This window comes from Furipterus horrens, unplaced genomic scaffold, assembly GCF_987537825.1.
Source record: "Furipterus horrens unplaced genomic scaffold, mFurHor1.1.pri manual_scaffold_4, whole genome shotgun sequence".
Lineage (NCBI taxonomy): Eukaryota > Metazoa > Chordata > Mammalia > Chiroptera > Furipteridae > Furipterus > Furipterus horrens.
This window is the reverse complement of record NW_028327174.1, coordinates 46,413,248-46,435,385: the sequence shown is the minus strand read 5'-3', so window position 1 is coordinate 46,435,385 and position 22,138 is coordinate 46,413,248. Positions and strand designations below refer to the sequence as shown.

Sequence of the window (22,138 nt, the reverse complement as noted above, 5' to 3'; positions counted from 1 at the left end):
CACCTTAAACTTATACAACATTAGATGGTAATTATATCTCAATAAATATGAGAGGAGACTAACAGGCACTCAGCTGACTGTAATAAGTCCAACATCAAATTCAGCAGGAAAACCAAAACCCAGAGAATTGGAATGTTATCCTGGATAAATAAGACTTAGGAAGAGACTTGCAAATATGATTTTGATGAGCCAAGAGGGGGGAATGTGTGCTTAAGAAAGAAGAAGCCTTATAGGCAAAAACAATGGAGACAGGAGAGTCCAGTTCACATGCAGGGAGGGAGAGGGCAGTGAAAGTCCAAAAGCATAGGATCTGTGGAAGGGATACAGTGGGAGATGAACTAGAGGGCCTTGACCAGTTTCTCAAGATACTCACTGATGCAAGGGATGCATATGAGCTACTCTTCTAACCCATTCTGATTTTATTTATAAACTCCATACGCTTAGTGTAAATCTTTTTAAATTATAAAAGCAACATATATTTAATAAGATTTATAAAATGAAGAAATATGCAAAATAAAAATAATCTGTAGTATTACAAATTGGAGCTAATGACTATCTTATTCAACATGAAATACATGTTTATATCCTAGAATAATATTTTATTCATAATTTTAATTCTGCTTCTTTTCACAGGACATTCATTATGAGTGCTTTTCCATGTCACTGATTTTCAGAAACATCATTTTAATAAGCTGTATATATTCCACTTTATGCATATGCAATAATTTAATCACTTCTTCATCACTGTGAATTTAGATCATTTCCTTTGCTCAAGCAGCTGAAAAATGAGATAGTATAGGTAAAATTAAGATTTCCAAATGCTTCCATTGTCGACTAATGCACTGAGATTACTAGAAGGGCAAGCTTCTTACCAAACCCCTTTATAACATTGGACCCTGCCTCTGAGAAGCAGGAAGATGAAGTCCTGAGGAAAACGTGTTACCACTCAAAGCAAGTAGCTTGTGGTAGCTCTATTCATATAGGTATTATTTTTCCTTTGGATCCCTTCATATCATTTCTTCAATCATATTTAAATATAAAGACAGAGAGGGAGAGAGGGAAGGAGGGAAGAGGGGGAGAGAGAGAGAGAGAGAGAGAGAGAGAGAGAGAGAGAGAGAGAGAGAGAGTGAGAGAGAGAGAGAGAGTGAGAGGGTAAAGAATGACCTCATAGAAACTAGATACAAAAGATAGATAAAACACGTGGCACTTACTAGGCAAACAGCTGTCAGTTATCTTCCCCCTTCCTACTTTTTTCTTTATATCAAATAATCATAAAAATGTTGGCTAAAGGATTTTTTTCTTTTAAAGAATACATTGCCCAAGTAGAGACTTAGTCTGAGTCCATAAGATCAGACACTTAGGATTGGAAACCCTCTGATCTAGCCTTTGGTGTTGCCTTGGTGATAAAAATCAGATTGTGCAACTGATCTGATTGATCATGAAAAAATAGATTGTGAAAGGAAATAAAAATATAATTAGTCTGGAAGACGTTTGATTAAGTGACCTCATATTGACAGGACTAAGTAGTGGCCATCCATGTCTGTGTGGATAAGAGGCTTTTAGAGCTCTATAAATGAGCAAGCTTGTCTTTAAGAAACCCATAGTCTGTTTAATTGTATTTGGAAAGAATTATGGTTTGCTTTTTTTTTTTTTTCTTCTTTTTTCTTTTTGGGATTTTTTTTCCCTTGAATTGCCTATGTGGGAGAGATGTGATGTTTTGTTACTGGCTGAGAGACGTGTATTGAGCTAATGGGTCATTCATCAGGGATGGAAGCAGTTATAATAAAATGATTTGAAAATAGCTAGTCTGTCAGAGCTCTGCACTTGCTCAAAGCCAATAGAAGCCATCCATCAGTGCGTTTCATGGTGAGAACACACTCAAAGCTTGATCAGATGACTTCTGATTCAGATCTATGGAAACTGTGGTATTCCATTTATTTGTTTATTGGCACCAATGAGCTCATTTCCCCTTCAAAGCAACATTTCTTGTGATGTGAGTTTGTCAGTTAGCGTGCAAATAAATACAGAATAGCTATTTTGACTGTCATCTTACAAGTCTTGCAATGCTCTTCAAAGCTCATTTTCCTCAATAACCAGTAAGTGAGCTCATCAAAATTCATAAAGCTTTTTGTAGTGCTATGTTAATAATTAGAAAGCTTGCAGTAAATTATTACACAGAGACACTCTAGCCCTCTTATTCCTACTGAATAGTTTAAGAAAATCAGATTCTTTCTTCTCCTTCTGAAAATGATCTTGAGATAGATCAAATAGACAATCTAATCCTTGCTGTTAGGAAGTAGTTCAGGGAAGCACAGGCAATAAGATTTTCCTATTTTTGCCCTGATTAAGAGCAGTCTGCTTATTAGTGTAGAGCTAGCAGATGCTTCACATTCATGTTGGAGCCTAATTATAATATCATCTAATATATGAAAAAAGCATGCCTATTTTTAAAGTAGGTACTTGATTACAATGTAATAAATGAATAAATGTTTTAAGTAATTGACTAGTATTTGCAGGAGTAAGTCTGGAAGTTTCTGCTTAGCCATGCTTTACTCTAGTGGCCTAGTTTTTGTTGATCAGAGTTTCAGAATGAGATAATATTTTTTGGTATTTCTTTATCTGTACTATTACTATGGGCCTCATGATATCTACCTTGTATCTGAGTTATTTATGTTAATGATATGTCTTTTTTATTAGACTGTGAGCTCTTGTATATGTCTCCATAATGTATACCATATTTTTATGATAGACATTTAATATATATTGTTAAATAAATCAGTAAAATTGTTCTAAGTCTCATATCCTATACATTAGCTACTTTATAAAAGGGAAGAAGCTGCAAAGATTTTTAAATATTAAGAAGTTTTCAGAATTCCATTTTATTAAATGCTGAGTTTAACTGGTTGCTCATACATTAGAGGGAGTTTCAGTTCTATTTATTCTTAAGAAACCATCAAGAGGCAATTGGAAATGCTCCCTAGCATTTATGACAACCCTTTCTTCTTCCATGACACTCTCTTATCACTTGGTTTTTGTAGTTAGATTTGTGATCTTCCCACCTCTCTGCTAACAATTCCTCCTAGAGTTCCTCTTCCTTTTCTATTCCTCAGTGTTTCCTCAAGGACTGTCCGAGATTCTTTCTTGTCTCTATAATTTCAACTTCAGTAGTTTCACCCAACCTGTTCCAGTTTTAGTAACATCTTGTAGTACCAATTCTGATAATGCTATCCTCATGTCTCTAGTTTTAATACCTTTTTCCAGAATTTCTGGCTCATTTTTCTTTCCCTCTAGACATCACTACTAGCATAATTGCTGTCTTATTATACTCAACAGTTCTAAAATGAAGCTTCTGAATGTTCTTTAAAAATATCTTTATGTGTATGAAAAGAACATAAACACATAGTTTCAAAATATAAAACAACGTAGAACTTGGAATGAAAAGCAATAGTCCCCTGACTCACTTCCTGCTCACTTTCTAACCATCTTTATAAAGGGAGTCCCAGAAACCAGATAATGACCTGAAAGAATAATTTTTCATATCTCCCAAAGATGGTATGTGACTAGTGTGATACCAGTTTTATAGGCAAGTTAATTCATGACTACACAGAGTGCCTTAGGACATCAGGACTTAATTCTCTCATGAAACTCCAGTTGAGACAAGGTGCTATGAGGGGCCACTTTCAGTTCTTCTAATATGATTATACTGTGCTTTTTTTATCGGTCAGTTTTAGACATTATCGGTAGAATTTTTGTTGTGATAGTTGACAGCTTATCTCCCTTACATCACTACCCTTTCATTCATTCTAATGTAAGTTGCCTTTTCAGCCTTCAGCAATATTTATTTTTCACCTTCATTTTTTGTTTTATCTACCATAGGTAGTTTGTTTTGATTCCTCACTAAAATAAAGAAATTTATTCTGTGCTTCAGCTCCATCTCCCAGCCTGTCTTGTACTTTCTTCCAACCTCCCTCTCTCAACTTCTGTCTTTTTTTTTTTTTTTGTACCATTTGTTTAATTTTTCCTTAATTTCCCTTGCCCTAGGAGATATATTGGCAAAAATATTGCTGTGTGGGATATCTGAAAATTTACTGCCTATGTTTTCTGCCAAGACTTTTATGGTATCAAAACTTATATTTAAGTCTTTTAAGTTGGTGATCTAGTTTCATTTTTTTTGCATGTACTAGTCCATTTCTCTCAACACCATTTATTGAAGACACTATTTTCACTCCATTGTATGCTCATGACCCCTTTGTCAAATTTTAAGTGACCATAGAGGTATGGGTTTATTTCTGGGCTCTCTATTCTTTTCCATTGATCTATGTCTGTTCTTATGCCAGTACATGGCTATTTTGATTACAGTAGCCTTGTAGTATAATTTTATATCAGGCATTGTGATAGCTTTGACTTTATTCTTCTTTCTCAAGATTGCTGAGGCTATTTGGAGTCTTTTTTGATTCCTTATAAATTTTTGGAATATTTGTTCTAAATCAGGGAAATATGTCATTGATATCTTAATAGGAATTGCATTGAATCTATGGATTTCTTTGGGTGGTATGCACATTTTAATGATGTTATTTCTTCCAATCTATGAACATGATATATACTCACATATATTTGTATCTTCTTCAATTTCTTTTTTCAGCATTCTATATTTTTCTGTGTACAGGTCTTTTACCTCCTTGATTAAATTTATTTCTAGCTACTTTATTTTTCTTGTTGCTATATTAAATGGGATTTTTTCCCTAGTTTCTCTTTCTTTCTTTATTTTTTATTTATTTTTATTATTGTTTTTCAATTACAGTTGTCCCATTTTCCTCCCATTGCTCCCCCCACCCAGCCCACCCCTTCTCCCACAGTAATATCCCACCCCGTTGTCCATGTCCATGAGTCATTCATACATGTTCTTTGACTAAACCCTTCCCTTCCTTATCCCCCTTCTCCCCCTCCCCCCTCCCCACTATAACTATTATTCTCTTCCTTGTTCAATTTAGTTCATTAGTTTGTGTTGTTCCTTAGTTTCCTTTATTAGGTGATATCATATGGTATTTTTCTTTCATTGCCTGGCTTATTTCACTAAGCACAGTTCTCTCTAGTTCCATCCATGTTGTTGCAAATGGCAGGAGTTCCTTCTTTCTTTCTGCTACATAGTACTCCATTGTGTAAATGTACCACAGTTTTTTGATCCACTCATCTACAGATGGGCACTTAGGCTGTTTCCAGCACTTAGCTATTGTAAACAGGGCTGCTATGAACATAGGGGTGCATAAGTTCTTTTGAATTGGGGTTTCAGGATTTTTGGGGTATAATCCTAGCAGTGGAATTGCTGGTTCAAAAAGGCAGTTCCATTTTTAGTTTTTTAAGGAAATTCCATACTGTTTTCCATAGTGGCTGCACCAGTCTGCATTCCCACCAAAAGTGCAGTAGGATTCCCATTTCTCCACATCCTCGCCAGCACTTGTTTTTTGTTGATTTGTTTTTTGTTTTTGTATATTTTATTGATTATGTTGTTACAATAGTTCCAAAAGTTTTTCCCCTTTGCTCCCCCTCCACCCAGTACCCCCCGTTCTGCCAGCAGTCGCACCCCCCCCTTAAGTTCATGTTCATGGGTCATGCATGCAAGTTCTTTGGCCTCACCCTTTACTATATTCTTCTTTTTTAAAAAAAATAATTAATTAATTTTTTATAACAATAAAAATAACAATTTCCCCCTCTCAGATTTAGACCCTTTATAATCTTATAAAGGACAATGGGCGAAGGTCTCATGCTCCTCTAGCTGCTTCAAGCTGGACATGGTCGTCATCCTACCTACCCTAGGGTTCAGAAATCCCTAATAAAAGTGGGGGTGTGGAGGGGAGGGTGGCCTTCCCACATGGGGAAGGATCTTGCAGACTCCAGGTCAGGTGGCTGTCCCCGTACAATGGTATGCTTGATTCAACAGGCTGGTATCCTTGTTGTATTCTGGGGGCAACAGATTTGGCAACAGGGTTAAAAGGCATCATTCAATCCATAACCACTAGATGACAAAAGGCAGGGATTAATTTTTCAATGCCCCATATTAGGGGGAAAGAGAAAAAAAACAGCTCTTTGGAGGAAGGTGTACAAGGCATGCAAAGAACAGTGGATACCACATAGTAAGACATCAGCGACTATTGACTAGCATGTCATTATTTATTATCTGGAGACTTTGGTAATGCCTTTTAATCTGAAAACTACAGTTCTATGAAAAGTTCTTCAATTATTATTATTTTTAAAGATATTTTTCTTCCATTGATTTTTTTTCCTTTTCATGGTAATATATTTGTCTTTAAATAGAAACTTTTATTGTATTGTATTTTTCATGTATTTTCATGTTTTACTTTTGAAGATACTATTTCTACTTGACCTTCCCAACTTTATATTTCATTTAAAAATTTCTAATAACTGGCTTCTTATTTTCTGAATAACCCTTTTATAGCACTGTCCATTTTATGGATGAAATAGTCTCTAGAATCTATTTGAAGAAATATTTTAAGTTCTGTTCTATGAATTATTTCTATTTCTTTCAGGGTTAGTTTTTCTGATGGTGTATCTTGGTTATTCTCCTATATTGTTATAAACTTTTCCAAAGCATTTGTTGTTTATTTGATTTCACATGAATGTTTTAAGAGTGAATAAACAGAAAAACTTATTTTGAGCTTCATTAGGAAGGTAACATTTATTGACTGACAGACTTATAATAGGTGAACTAAAAGGGAGCCAGCCAACTCCTTACACTTTGAGATTTGGCTTCAGGGGATAATTGCTTTCTTGCAGCAGACTGCTCAGGGTGGGAGGAGGTGGATGAGTTGATTATTCATCAGGAGACTTTTAATTAACCCAGCTACTTTCAGCTCCATGTCTCAGCAGCTTTACATGATATTTCAAATCTGTTCAGGATCCTTCAGGGCAGACTACTGCCTCATCAGCTGTAGCACCATATTGTTACATACGGAGTCTGGGCTCTGGCTTTCTTTGCTCTGACTCTCCCAGTGCACTTATGTCCTATTTTCTAAGGAAAAAACAAACAAACTAAGCAAACAATCAGAACAGGAACAGAATTATAGGTATGGGGGATCATTTGGAGGGTTATCAGCTGGGAGGGCGAAGGGGGAGAAATGGAGAAATGGTGCAGGGATTAAGAAGCATAATTGGTAGGAACAAAATAAGGACGGTGTTAAGAATAATATAGGAAAAGATGAAGCCAAAGAACTTATATGCACAACCCATAGACGTGAAATAAAGGAGGGATTGCTGGAGAGAAGGCGTACTGGAAAGAGGAAGGCAAAGGGGGAAAGATTGGGACAACTGTAATAGCATAATCAATAAAACATACTTGAAAAAAAGAAAAGAAAAAATTATTCAATTTTCTTTTCTGCTGGTGATTTTTCCCTTTTGTCTTAGTTTATACTTTGTTCCTTTAACATATTGCTTATTAGATTGGGAGGAAAAAGATTTTAAAATGTTTTTAATCTTCTATGTTTAATCAGAAGTCTTAATCTGCTCTTTTTGTTAAAAATATCTACATACATTTATTTGTAATGAGCACATTCTGTCCACTTAATATTGTGTCAGTATTTTGACATTAATATTTGAAGTAGGCTGAAGAATGGCATCTTACCATCTTCTCGCACTTCAGTGAACACTTCCAAGCTGACACCCTGCCTGCATTCCCCCTCTGACCTAGCTGAGCACAAAGGTGGCCTGGGGAGCTTGCTATTTAGTTACCCAGTATTACAAAAAGAGTGCCCATTCATTCAGCAGATGTTTGTGAATTAATCTCTAGCCATATACGAAGTTCTTTGCTAGCTGTTCTCAAGATGTAGTAAAAAAAAAAAAAAAGTTACAGGACTAGCCACTGCACATGTGGACCTTACTCAAAATGATAAATATTAAGTTAATATACAGATTAACACTTCAAATTATTATATTATGAAGGAGCTTTTGAGGCAGCAGGAAATTTTTAATATATTAATTATGGTACTGGTTACATATAAAAATTCACAAAATTGTTGCTAATGTTAGACTTAGGTCTGAGGATCTAATGTATATTATGGCAACTATTGTTGATAGCACTGTATTGTACAATTAAAGTTTGCTAAGGGAATAGAACTTAATGTTCTCATACCCCCCCCAAAATATGAATGTATTAGGTGATAAAAGTGTCAACTAACTCAATGGAGGATCCTTTCACAACATATACATATACCAAATCATCACATTTTGTACTTTAATCTTACAATTTGTTCATTAATCCCTCAATAAAGTTGGAGAAAGTAAATTTTTTTTTTAAAGAAGGCAGAAAATTTTAGAAATGAATCCAGGCAAAGTATGCATAAGACATCCTTTTTGAAACCTAGAAAGACTATAAAAACAATAAAATTATTAGAAAAACTGGAAATATATTATGTGTATGGATTAAAAGATGCAATAATGTTAAGATGTCAGTTTTCCCAAATCAATCTGTAGAATCAATGCAGACTTTTGCCTCCCCCATTTATTATTTTATTTTGTTTTACTGGTGAGAAATTCAAGAACTAGTAGACAGAAAGCTCAAAGAATGGAGGCTGTTTTGAAAGGGAGGAAGAACAATAGGGAGAACATCCTCCAGAATTGAAGTTATTCTAATTAAGTCAGTGTAATATTTGCAAGTTTATAATTTAAAAAAATCTTGTGATAGTTGCTATTAAGGCAAAATACAAGAAACACATGGGGAAAAGTACAAAACACAATGAGCAATAGGAAATCTAACATAGCCTTTTCAGTCAAAAAAAGACTTCCCCAAGGAATTTAATTTTAGCATGAGACACAGACAGGTGAGGAATAGATAACTAACTGGGTGAGTGGATGAGAAAGTGAGAACACTCTAGGCAACAGAGACACCATATGCAAAGACTCAAGGGAAAGGAAAAGAAATAATAAAATCATAATACTACAGGAAAAAAAAACACACACACACAAACAGGTTGTCTTGATCTTTTTTCCCTGTATAGTATGTACCTAGACTTGTGGAATGTGACCTTGACTGGTCTGATATCAACACAAAGGACATGAAAGACAGCATTTGGGGGGAAGAATGTTTTTTTAATCCCTATATCCACAGTTTTTATCCCCTAATTAAAATATTTTATTACCTTTTTCTTATGCAATGAAAAATAGCTTCATAAGGATATGAGACTATCTCATGTCCTGCTCAGTCAACATACGGGCATTACCTGTTTTTCCCAAAATGTGCCTCAGATCACATCACTCTACTGTTCACTTCAGTGGCTCTCAATTATCCACAGAAGAGAAAAGACATTCCCTGGCCTAAATGCTATCTTTAAAGCTCTATTTCCCTCTGCTCCTTTTTACATAATCAAATGACAAATAAATATACCTTATATTTTAGAGGTGGAGATGGAATTTACACATATTACATTCCTGTTATGAGCCAGGATAGTTAAGAAAAGTAATTAACAGCAAATTATTGAGAGAGAGAATTATTTTAGTTCACGAACAGAAAACACAGAATGATTTTCTAAAATATTCAAAGTTACACAGCTAACAAGCCAAGGAGCTAAAATTCACTCACATTAGGATATAACACTGAGGTATTTCAAAGCATAAGCTATTTCTGATTGGCCACGTGTTGGTTCTGAGAGGCAGCCTAGTATGGGAGAAATAGCACTAGACTTGGAATTGAAAGAATTCTGGTCTATTATGTGACCTTGGGTAATGTAGTTGCTCAAAATGTAAGGATAAGAATATGGTTGTTGTGAGGACTAAATGATGTAATGATGAAATTATATTACACTTTTTTAAAAAAAGAATAGTCATTAGCTTCCTAATTATGAACTATAAAGTAATGAAAAATTTCACTACATCTACAATGTCATCACCCAACTTATGATGAAGATATTATGATTTAAAATTTTTATTTACATATGTTGTTATATTTTGTTTTCAAAATATTCACTTGAGAAAATTGGTCATAAAATTTTGGACTTTTTATATCTAGATCTGGTGGAGTTATTAAAAATAATATAATACTCAACTGAGTTTGCACTACTTGAGCATTCACATCTATCTAAATGCTGAAAGCAGATGCCCCCAAGCTTAGCAAAAGAGAGAGGGAAATTACTTTAGGATTAAAAAAATAAAATACTGCAGATAATCTATACAGCAAATAATCTGCATGTAGGTAATCACGAGTTGATTAATTGTTTTGAATATGTTTAATTGCTTGCTGTTCATCAATATAATTTAGCTATCAGGGCATAGGATAATGATGTAAATAGTCCAAATGCTATTTTATGAGAAATAGCATCAGGTTTTTATTAATGATAAACAGTAGGAAAGACAGTACTCATTATTTGACTTAGCCATTAAAAAAATGTGCTCTCTTTTAAAAATTAGATTTTTTTCTTGTATAGAGTAGTAACAAATCAGTTTTAGCTTTGCAGGAGAGCAGGTTAAGCTAATGATTAGGATCTATTTTAAGGATGAATAATTCTAGACATTTGCACTTAGTTGTGTTGTTACAATAGTTATAATTGTTACCATGCATGAAAAAGAGATTATCACTCATATCTCTCTTTCTGTGATGACATTTAATTTTACAAGGAAATAACTTGTCATTTTCTAAAGTGATCCTTTAAGTGCTATGGCAAAAGCCATTTTTGGTAGCTCACTCTGAAGCCAGTGGTCTGTGTGCCATTGTAGAAGGCTCCCCACCTTAGTCTCCATACCAGAGGGAAACAAAGAACACAAGACTCTGAAAGACATGTGTGAGCTTTTTAGTATTCGTGCATTTTCCTTTCTTATTTTTCTGCTTGTTGATTTGTTTTTAATGATTGCTCAAAACATATGTGCTTCCTAGAAGATCTATCCTCAACAGTGCCTTCCAGTTTTATTATCTAACTCTATTTTGATCCCCGGAGTATGATGGCTATTGATGACTGTTGTTGGATGGCTGGCTATCTTTTGGACTTTAAATTCTCTGTGCTTTGGGATAGCATCTTAATATCATCGCTGGCTGGCTATTCTAAATGTAGCTACTGAAAAAGTTCTAATTGTTTCTAAGGAACTAGAAAGTAGTTTCTAAGATATAATATAGTATAATGAAATTATAGTCTTTCATAAAATTTATTCTTAGTTGTTTATATAATGTGCCTACAGAGTAAAAAAACAATGTAGGTTCTTAAAATCAAGACTAAATCATACGAGCTTATATATTCCTATACTATCTTTTTGAATACTTTTTTTCAGTTTGGAAAGTAATATGCTCAAACTTGGTAGTTCATATGTGGAATAAAGTATTTTAATAATATTTTTCTCCTCTAGGTCTGCTGTTCTCTGTATAGCCAACTCAAATAAAAACTTGGTTTTAATTGACCTAATGGGAGTAAGAAAGTACCCAAGAAATTTTTTTGCAATTTGTTTACTATATTCTGTTATTACACCATATATAAAGTATAATATGTACGTATCTGCATATTATAACTCAGTAATATCCAGTTGTGTCTGGATATTTCTTAATATACTTAATTCTTAAGTTGTGGATCAGATTTAAATTTTCCACTTGCTAAGTATATCTAAACTGAACAACTAAATATATCAAATAACTTACAGATGATGCTGTTTGCTTTGTCTTTGACTTTCAAAAGAGCCATGAGCCAAGCTGACCTTCTTGTAAGAGGTGTGTACTTTGGCAATTTAAGCACACTTTCATTTCTTATTGACTTTCAACAAAGTAGAAAAGTGTGCATAAACAAATCAAAATGATCAAGAACATGAAAGTATAAAATGAAGCAAAATATTTTATCTGACTAGTTTTTCTTCACTATCCTATATGGTAACAAGTACTATATAATTTGAACTTCAACACACGTATGAGGGGATGACCCAGAGAAAAACTGGTATTATCTTCTGGAGGGTGGGCCCCTTGTAGCACAGGTTTCCCCCACTAGGTGAGTGTTCTAGGAACCCATCTGTAGCAGTGTCCCAGCTTGCATTGTTGTGATAGGCTGTGTTCGGCTTCAGTTAATTTTTTTTGGAAGACTCTGAATGCATTTGCCCATTTCATGATGGGTGATTCATGAGTTCACCTGCCCACACAGCACTGAGTGTTCAGCAGTTTTTGACCAAAAACGTCATGACCCCCATGCCCTGCCCTCCCTATTCATCCCATTTCACCCTGAGCAATAACTTTTTGTTTCCCCGGATAAAAGAAGTCCTCAAAGTAAAACATTTTGCCAAAGTGGAAGAGGTGAAAGAAAAAACAGAAACACCAAAAGGCATCAAAATCGATGAGTTCAAAACTGTTCTGAGCAGTGGAAAAAACATTTCAATAGGTATATTACATCAAATGGAGGTGCACTGACGTTCAAACATGTAAGAATAAATACACAATTTTTATAAATAAATTCCGGCTTGGGAGGATTATTTTGTACATTGAGTCATATAACTTAAGGCATTTCACTACCTAAAGAATTACTCAGAAAATCCTTCTGAAATGTAAACAGATGTTTCATATCTTGATATTTTCAAAACTCCAGTCATTTATATACCCCTTCATAATTATTGTCATGTTCATATACCAGTATTTATTTGTTTATTTAATGTTGTTTCAGTAATCTGTCTCCTTTTTTAAATTTAAATTCTGCTACTGTGCTGTTAGTATCACTTGCTATATATGGAATTAATTTAGAGATATAAGTAAACATGTAATCATAAAATAAAGCATTTTCCTGTTATCATCTAATACCATACCAGAGGTGATAAATACATAATATCTTGGCAAAAACTGTCCTATATGGTTGTAAATTTAGATTTTCATAAATTAACACAACTTAGATAGATAGTAAACCCGGTGAGGGCAAAAATTATTTCTGGTTTGTGTATCCTTGTTTCCACAGCACTTAGTACTTGGCCCATAACAGATATTCAGTAAATAGTGAATGGTAAATTAACAAGTGATGCATGTGATGCATATATTTGTGTATTCATCTTCTAAAATACTACTTAGTAATGATTGCAGAATAAAATAATACTCAAACTATATTTGAAAATACATTATGGCCAATATATGTTGTAGTCTCATTCTTCAGAAAACTGACTAATATAACACATAGCATTTCTGTTCATCTTTAATGAGTATGTTACAGATCAAGGAAGGTTGCTGAATTGTAAATTTTAAAAAGTGGGGCTGGGACAGTATAGGAGTAGGCATTGTGATTGAAAAGAGTGATGAGAGACAATAAGAAGTGAAAATTAAAATACATATATATATATATGTATGTATCAGCTATGTCATGGGATCTGAGATAACCCTGCAACTGTGTTTAGACAAGAAAAAAAGGACTAAATTAAAGGATAAATTATGGATGCAAAAGTTGCTTCAGTGGAAAAGGCCGGATTCTATTAATGGTTACTTCCAAATCACCAACACTAATGACCAAAATCTTCTAAAATGAGATATTTTAAACATAACATTAATGGCCTTCTTCCAATAAACTCACTTCTAAAGTTTAAATAACAACCTATTTCTTTTGTCCATACACTTAAAAATGACATCATCAATTTTCTTCATCATTTGGGTTAGGAGAAAGGACCGTATAAAGCTGAATGAGCATAGCATTTTAGTCCATTTATAATGGAGGTTCATCAGTTAGAGAGGCCTTTGAAACACAAATAAGCTGTTTCATAAAACCTACAAGGCCTTAGTAAATGGCAGCAATCCACTTGTATCAGAAAGTCAATGATTTTGACAGTGGGAACTACTGATAGTTGGAACTGACTCTTCAGAAGGAACCACGTAGGCAAAAACACTTACAGTTCAGAAATAATGCTACAATTTTATAGTAATATAAAATATTTATTTTTTGGCCTATTACCTAATCTAAGAGAACAGTGTGCACCTTGTTTTAGTGAAGGAACTCTGGGCTTATCAGGAGTAAATGAGTGATGGCTTGTTTCTTAAAAAAAAAAAAAAAAAAAAAAAATATTCGTTTATTCAAAAAATTGTCTTTTAAAGTTGAATATAGGAAAAAAGGAAATTTAAAAAGAAAATGAAAAGACTAAATACTCCCAAGAATTTGGAGTTAGATGAGACTAGACTAGGAAGGAAGTAGATTCTGCTGGGCTGGAGTGGACTATCTTGGGCAAAGGACTCTAAACAGCAGCTGGATTTCTGTTCTACACAAGGGACATCATCGTGCCTGGTCCCTGCAGCAGGAAATACAATGCAGGTGTGGGAAGCATATAAGAAGGTGGAGTCTTCAGACGCAGCACAGGACTGTCAGGACGGGAGTGGGGTGCATGTGATTATTTTTGGCAGCTACAATGGTGCAGTGCCATCAGATCACTTAGCTGGGTCTGAGTCAACCCCAAAGCACCCAGAAACCCAGAGGTGTCTGAGAGGAAAGGACCACTCTGTAAGGCAACTCTGGGAATTACTTTTCCTTCTAGGAGCAAAGGGAGAGACTTGGATGGGGTTCGATGTTTCCATTATGAAGCACATAGAATAAGGGAAATAAAGGGCTCATCTTATTTGGAAATAGTAATGTCACTGGAGGAAATATATGAGGCTCACAATACATAACTCTCTTTGTTTAAAGAATTTTGACAATTTCAGCCTATGTCTACTTGCAGGCAGCCATGAACTTATAGATGACCTTCGTTAAATCCCCTGTAATCGTTTACCTCATTTTCTTCATTTGTCTGATATGCTACCTACACAGCATGATATTTTTTGAGGGGTGAGTGAAATAATATATGAGAATCTCATTAAAAAGTGACATAAATGGTATATATTTTCAGAAATATGAAGCGTATTAATGCATGAATGCTATTGCCATATATTGTTGATGAATGATGTATTAGACTGTAATAGCATTCGCTGACAGTAAGGAAAGACCCTAAAACCTCAGTGGCTTAGAGCAAAAAAGTTGATTGCTTGCTCATATTTTATGTCTATTTCAAGTAGAGGAGAAATGTGCTCAGGAACCTGGGCTGATCTTCAGAGCCTCTGGAAATTGCTGGTTGTTTTGAAGGGGAAAGAATACATGTGAATTCCACATGGAATCTTCAGGACTCTTCCCTAATTAGTTTTAGGAAGCCCTGTGGCAATTCTCACTTGTGTCTAGAAGAAGGGCTCGAAATATTTGGTGAGCAGCACTAGTGACTATCACACATGATTTCTTTTCCAGCAGAGAAGCTGTCTAGATGTTCCTCCTGTTAACAATGCACTACATTCTCTCTGTATAGCTTCCAATAATCAAGTAGACTTCCTTGATCTTCTGTTTCCTCAGTTTTTAGGATTTGCTGCCACTAAAATGTTAGTAGAATAGCTTTTATTTCTTTGAGATAAAAGCAGTTGTTGTATAACATCCCATTTTTGCTTTCTTTGCCGAACAGACATTGATGAGTGCTCTGATGGCTTCGTTCAGTGTGACAGCCGTGCTAACTGCATCAACCTGCCCGGATGGTACCACTGTGAATGCCGAGATGGCTACCATGACAATGGGATGTTTTCACCCAGTGGAGACTCATGTGAAGGTCAGTACGGGAGAAGACCTAGAATTTAAGAACTCCTCTTGAACCTGAGGAATATACAGTCAGATATAACAGTGGCCATTGACCTAGTGTTTTAGTTGGTGATTTATGCTGTGTGTTTATACAGCAGTGATTGCAAACATGTTAAAATCTAACTTTTGCTTGTTGATTATGAGAATTGATTTTTAGATAATTAAAATTTATGACACTAACCCAATTATTTGTGGATACGTACAACCATTGAAGGGTGTTTTAGAATGAATAAACCCGTAGTATCAAATAAATTTTTGAATGGAGGCATGCAAAATATGACCCCAAAAAAGCAAGTAAAATAAAGTGAGGAAAGCAGCATAGAAAGAAAAGGAGGAGAGAGGAAAGATGATGATATGGTCAAGTATAAGATACATAATACATGATACTCTGAACTATTCCTAACATATTACTGGCCTGGCAAAGTAAGAGATGCTTAATGAATGTTGCATGTTGAGTACAGAAGATATGATCCCTGTTTGAAAGATTTCAATCTAATAGTGGAAAATTCAACCATATTATATTTAATTATTCACCATTAACTTTGAATTATTTTTCAATGAACTGACAAACAACTCTGCTTCTCTACACTTGTTAAGAGGCACAATTTTTTGACAACAGGCAGAGTAAGCAGTGCCTAGTGAATAATTGTCAGAGAAACTATCCACACTGAAAAGATTTGCCATTATGTTAGGCACAGGAATGGAGAACAAACAAACCTCAAAAAGTCATTATTTTCTCCATTTGTATTTACACTTTCATATAGTAACAGCCTGAGAGAAAAATGTGACTAAAATGACAAAGTCAATGAAAGTCTTGGAGATTCTAACTTAAGAGTACTTGACACCTAAATGATAAGACGTCTTTTATCCTTCTGCCTCAAAAGGTTTTCACACAGAAAAACATAAAGCAGACTTGGGTGATAGATGCCAAGGCTCCCAGCATGCTTTGCCAGCAGCTGCAGAGCTCTGGACCTTGAGCAGAAGGCCACCTGTTTTTGTGTAGGAATGGGAATACTATTGCTTTAGCAGAGGCTAAAACCTGGTATTTTCAAATAACAACTCAACTGTGGTCTGAGGGCTTTACCTTGCACTTGTTAGTGCTTGAGTAAATACTTTCAGCCCTGTAGAGAAAACCAAGAACCAGACTGTAGTTCAAGAAGCAGATCGAAGTGTGATTTTGCTCTTCCCTAATAAACTATTTTGCCTTTATTCTGTAGTATAGTATGAGAAAGCAGTCTTTTTGTCTTTTATTTTAAGTTCACACATAAAGGATGAATATAAATAACCTGAATATAAATAACCCAAATCATATATATATATACACATGCTTAAAATGCATCTTTATTCACCCTCTTTCCCCCCATTCTTTCCACTTCTCTAGGGTTAACCTGTGTTTCATGTTGCATGCTATCCTTGCACACCCTTTTTTTGTGCATCAGAATATGAATAGAATAAACACATACTCCTGCTATCTTCACATTTGTAATTGTGTTTACCGTGTTTTAAATTTATGACCACAAATTGCAAGAGGGCTGTATTAGTAATCTATTAGTGCATAACAAATTACTTCCAAATTTAGCAGCTGAAAACAACAAAAATTATCTCACAGCAGCTTAGGTGTAAGCTTCTGGTTAGAGGTTTCTCATGAAGTTTCAGTTAAGTTATTGACCAGTCCATGGTCTCATCTTGAAGACTTTTCTGGGATAGGATTGGAGGGAATGAGACTATTTCCAAGGTCACTCACATGGCTATTGGCATGCCTTGGTTCCTTAACATGTGAGCCACTCCACAGGGCGCCTCAAGACACAGGAGCTGGCTTCCCCTAGAGTAAGCAGTTCAAGAGAGGGCAAGTGCTTAAGATGGAAGCCACAGCCTTCTTATAACTGAATCTTAGATGTGACATTTCACCACTTTTCCCATATTCTGTTTGTTAGAAGTGACTCAGTAAGTCTAGCCCACATTCTAGAGGAGAGTATTACATCAGACCCTAAATATTAAATGCTGAGGATCATTGAGAGTCATCTTATAGGCCTCCTACTATGAAGTCCATGAGCATTGTACAGCATTCCTACCTTATTTCCTTAATAACTTTCCCCTGCAACTGTCTGAGACAACCATTTCATACCTTCTCCAGTCTTCTCTAATCCGAGGCATCACTTCCTTTCTCTTCATTTTCTGTTGATGGCCATCCTTCTTATTTAACTGAGAAAGCAGGAGTACCTCACTTCTGCACCAGGAGCTACACTGGCTAATTCTCATTTATGTCTGGTCTGGATCTGCTGTTTGCCCTCCCTCCTGTTTCACAGAATGAAGTTGCTTTTCTCCTATCAAAAATTAAACCCTCCACTGTACCTTGCATCTCACCCCCTCTTGCCTCCGTGAGGTCTTTGCCCTTGTACTATCCACTTTCTCTTCCACATCATAAATACTCTTTTCCTGCTGCATCATTCTCATTAGCACACAAACAGCCTGGAGTAGCACCCATCTTTAAAATATAAAACAAAAATAAACAAAAACTAACTTTCCTTGACATCACCTGATTCCCCAAACATTCCCCCATTTTGCTACTGTCCTGTAGAACAAACCTTTTAGAAAGAATTGTCCAGCCTTGTTATCTTCATTTTCCTGCTTCCAGTGAAGCTTGAGTTCTGCTGCTCCAGGGAAGGCTCTCCTTTCAAGATTACTAACAGCTTCCATCTCGCCAAACCCATTGGTCAGTTACTCTCTGTGCTTGATGTCTCAGCCTTTTGGTCCAGATGATCATTTTTTCCTCTCGAAACAACTTTCTTCACTTGGCTTTGAGGACACCATTCTCTCCTGGTTTTCTCATAAACCTTACCGCTTCTCCCTTCACTCATGAGAGGAGAGTAAATGCCAAACCTGAACAATGGTTTACAAAGGCCTTCCTGTTTGGTACTTGGCTTTCTTGACATTTCTTAAATAAACCAAACTGATTTCCCTTCTCATGTGTTGGTCTTTTTGTCTGGAATGTTTTTTTCCCAGATCTTAGCATGCTTCTTTTTAAATTTAATTTAGATTTCCTCTAAAATGCTTCTCCAGAATGGCCAATTTAAAAAAGCATCTTACCCCTGACATTGTTTAGTAACCCTGCTTCATTTTTCTTCATACAAATTATCAATTCTCCTAAATTGTTTGTATATATTAATTTGTTTCCTTGCTCATTATCTGCTGTAGAGCATAAGCTTCAAGAGTCATAGACTTTATTTGCTTGTCAGTCATCAGTGTCTAAAACAGTTCTCACGTAGTAGATGATATATCTATTTTTCTAATAAAAAAGTTTGAGATGTATGATAGATGGTTTTTTTAGTTAGAAGTGTGTTAGGAGCATAACCTATATTAAAAATAGATATATAGGCCCTGGATGGGTGGCTCAGTTGGTTGAGCATTGTCCTGTACACCAAAATTGTTGCAGATTTGATCCTTAGTCAGGGCACATACCTAGGTTGTGGGTTCCATCCCCAGTCAGGGCATGTACAGTAGGCAACTGATCAATATTTCTCTCTCACATCAGTTTCTCTCTCTCTCTCTCTCTTTATTCTTCTCTCTATAAAAATCCATAAACATATCCTTGGGTGAGGTTCTTTTTCAAAGTAGATATATAGTATGATTTATAGTCACTATGTTAGAAGTAAATATATATATATATATATTTATGTATATATATATAGCAATGATTAGGGCAAAACATAATTAGTGTATTCACGAATGTTCAGAAAATAGCAAGAAAAATTAAACCAGCCCTTAAAGTAACAAATAATAAAGATGAAGATAAGAAAGTAAAATATTCTATGAGATGTTTACTAAAAAGGGGCTTTTCAAGGAAATACCATAAACACAGAAACAGTGGAAATACTTATTTTTTAAAAAACCACAATTCTGGAATGACGATTCTTCTGTTATCTTCCATTAGGATTTAATGACTATCACAAAAATATACTACTCTTTTAGAAAACAATGTGCTCTGAAGGGTTCTTCTAAAGGAACCCACCTATCTTATATATAAAAAAAGACTAAAAGGCTTCTTCTAAACATCTATCCATTTACTGCAATTTCAGTGATTTGTGGAATTGTAACATTAGTATCTAGAAAGATAGGAGTTTAAGAGTATGATTATTTCTGAGCAGGTGCCTCGTTTTTGTTGCTCAAAAACAACAGCAATGACAACAAAAGCATTTTGAGGAGGACAAAGCCGCAGCAGTAGATTTCCGATGACTGTGAAGTATAAGATTCATACTTGAAGACACCAACAAATAACTGTGCACTATTCCAGTGTTGTTTAGGCTTCCGCCGTGTAACCTACAGCATTCATGCTCGTAAGCTACATTCGTACAAAGCGTATGCTGTTTTGCTCATCCATTTATCTCCGATATAGACACTAAAGCCCAGATAATATCCCAGAGCGACATTTTCCTTGTCCATGTCACCCTTTCTACTGCACCCCCAAATTTTTCTTTCTCTGAGAATAAAGCCATGTTTTTTTCACATACTTTATTTTCATATCCACATTTCACTTCATTGCTTTAATTTCTGGTTTATTTTTAAGCTTAGTGAGGTTTTTTGAACTTGTAAAATGAAATAATGTTTATAGGATAGCATCTTTTTAGTGTTATGTTCAAACTAAATACTATAAATCATTAACATGAATCTAAAAAAGGACAAAAGGAAATTAATCAATCCAAGTCATATCAACATATAGTTACTGAATATATGTATTGGGTGCCTTGAGGTGCTTTGCCAGCCATCTGCTGAATATAAATATAAAGGAGGATAGTCACTATTCCCAGCTTGTAGAGGTGATAAAATATGTACACCAAAAATTGGTATACAGGATAGGATGCGGTGAGTTTTTTAATAACGGTGAAAGCTACAAGGGCTGAAAAAGATAAATACCTGAGAAAAAAATACAAATTCAGGACTCTAAGGAAACAGAGAAATCGTTTTCTATCTGGAATCAAGAAAGGCTTGAGTATCTACCATTTGTTAGTAGGCTTCAAGTCTTGCGTAATTATTGGCAAGTTGAAATGGGGGAAGAGTGTAAGTGGAGGAAGTAGCTTTAAATGCTTCACAAAGGAGTTTGAACTTGAGTCTAAAGGACAATTTTTGAGAAAGGGAATGATGAAAGTATGTTTTCACTAAATTTATATTTCAGCCCAGGTCTTTTTTTGAACTCCAGACCCATATATCCTATTACCTACTAGACAGCTCTACTTGGAAGCCGAGAGGAAAGTGTAATTCAATGTTCTAAACAAATCCATGACTTTCCTTATCCCCATCACCCATCTGCACTCCTCAGCAAAATCTTGCTTTTCTCTCTGTAAATATTATCAACCACATTTTCCAGGCCAGAAATCTGACCATCGTTCATGATGCCTCCCTCCCCGTAGTCTTTGAAGCCAACAAATCACTAAGTTGCTTTATCACCATTGTTTCTTTCTTGGAAGAGTCTATCTTTCTTGTTTCTTTCTATGCATCCCTGCTACTCCTCTTCAGTACAACATTGTGTTTAAGAGCGCAGACTTGGAGCCTGACTGCTTGGGGTCCTATCTGGGCTCTCTATACCTTACTGACTACGTGACCTTGGTAAAGTTATACAACATTTCTATGCCTTGATTTCTTGATATGTATAAAGGGGATAACAAGTGTACCTTCCTTTCACAGTTGTGGTGAGCAGTAGATTAGCCATCATATGAATGTATTTAGGATCTGGTAATACCAAGTATCATGTAAGTGTTTGCTTTTATGATATGACGACTTCTTGCCTAAACTACTACAAGAGCCTGTTGATGGATCTCCTGGCTTCAAATTATAATCCACTCACATTCCTTTTCCAATATGAGTCCAAAAGAATCTTTCTAAAATGGTTATCTGATTGTGGCTTTTTTTTTTTTTTTGCAGTTCTTTAAAATGACATTATAATGCATTCATGATAAAGTTCAAATTTCTTAACATGAACTTTATCTGGGCTCTGAATACCTCTTTTTAAAAAAAATTGTTGTTCTGTTACAGTTGTCTCAATTTGCCCCTGTTGCTCTCCCCTGCCCCGCCCCACCCTCCGCTCCCACAGTCAATCCCCACCCTGTTGTTCATGTCCATGGGTCATTTATATCTGTTTCTTAACTAGACCCTTCCCCTTCTTTCCCCCCTTATCCCCCTCCCCACTCCCCTCTGGTCACTGTCAGTCTGTTCCTTGTTTCCGTGCCTCTGGTTCTATTTTGCTCATTTGTTTGTTTTATTCATTAGGTTCCTCTTATAGGTGAGATCATAACAGTCTTTGTCTTTTCCCGCCTGGCTTATTTCATTTAGCATAATATTGTCCAGTTTCCTCCATGCTGTAATGTAAGGTAGGAGTTCCTTCTTTCTTCCTGCTGCGTAGTATTCCATTGTGTAAATGTACCACAGTTTTTTTGATCCACTCATCTACTGATGGGCAGTTAGACTCTTTCTAACGTTGCTATGAACATAAGGGTAAGACTACAGAATATTGAAGAAAAAAATTAAGGAAGATACAAATAAATGGAAGCATATACTGTGTT

The 22,138-nt window shown here is 35.4% G+C and overlaps 1 protein-coding gene across 2 annotated transcripts in view; it reads left to right on the top strand.

The window, feature by feature from the left end:
* NELL2 (neural EGFL like 2) overlaps nt 1–22,138 on the top strand; it is a 286,177-nt gene that overhangs the window by 244,270 nt on the left and 19,769 nt on the right. For both annotated transcript variants that reach the window (XM_090273037.1, XM_090273036.1), the window contains exon 17: nt 15,415–15,555. In XM_090273037.1, coding sequence (XP_090129163.1) covers nt 15,415–15,555 — 141 coding nt within the window. The remainder of the gene's footprint in view (nt 1–15,414; nt 15,556–22,138) is intronic.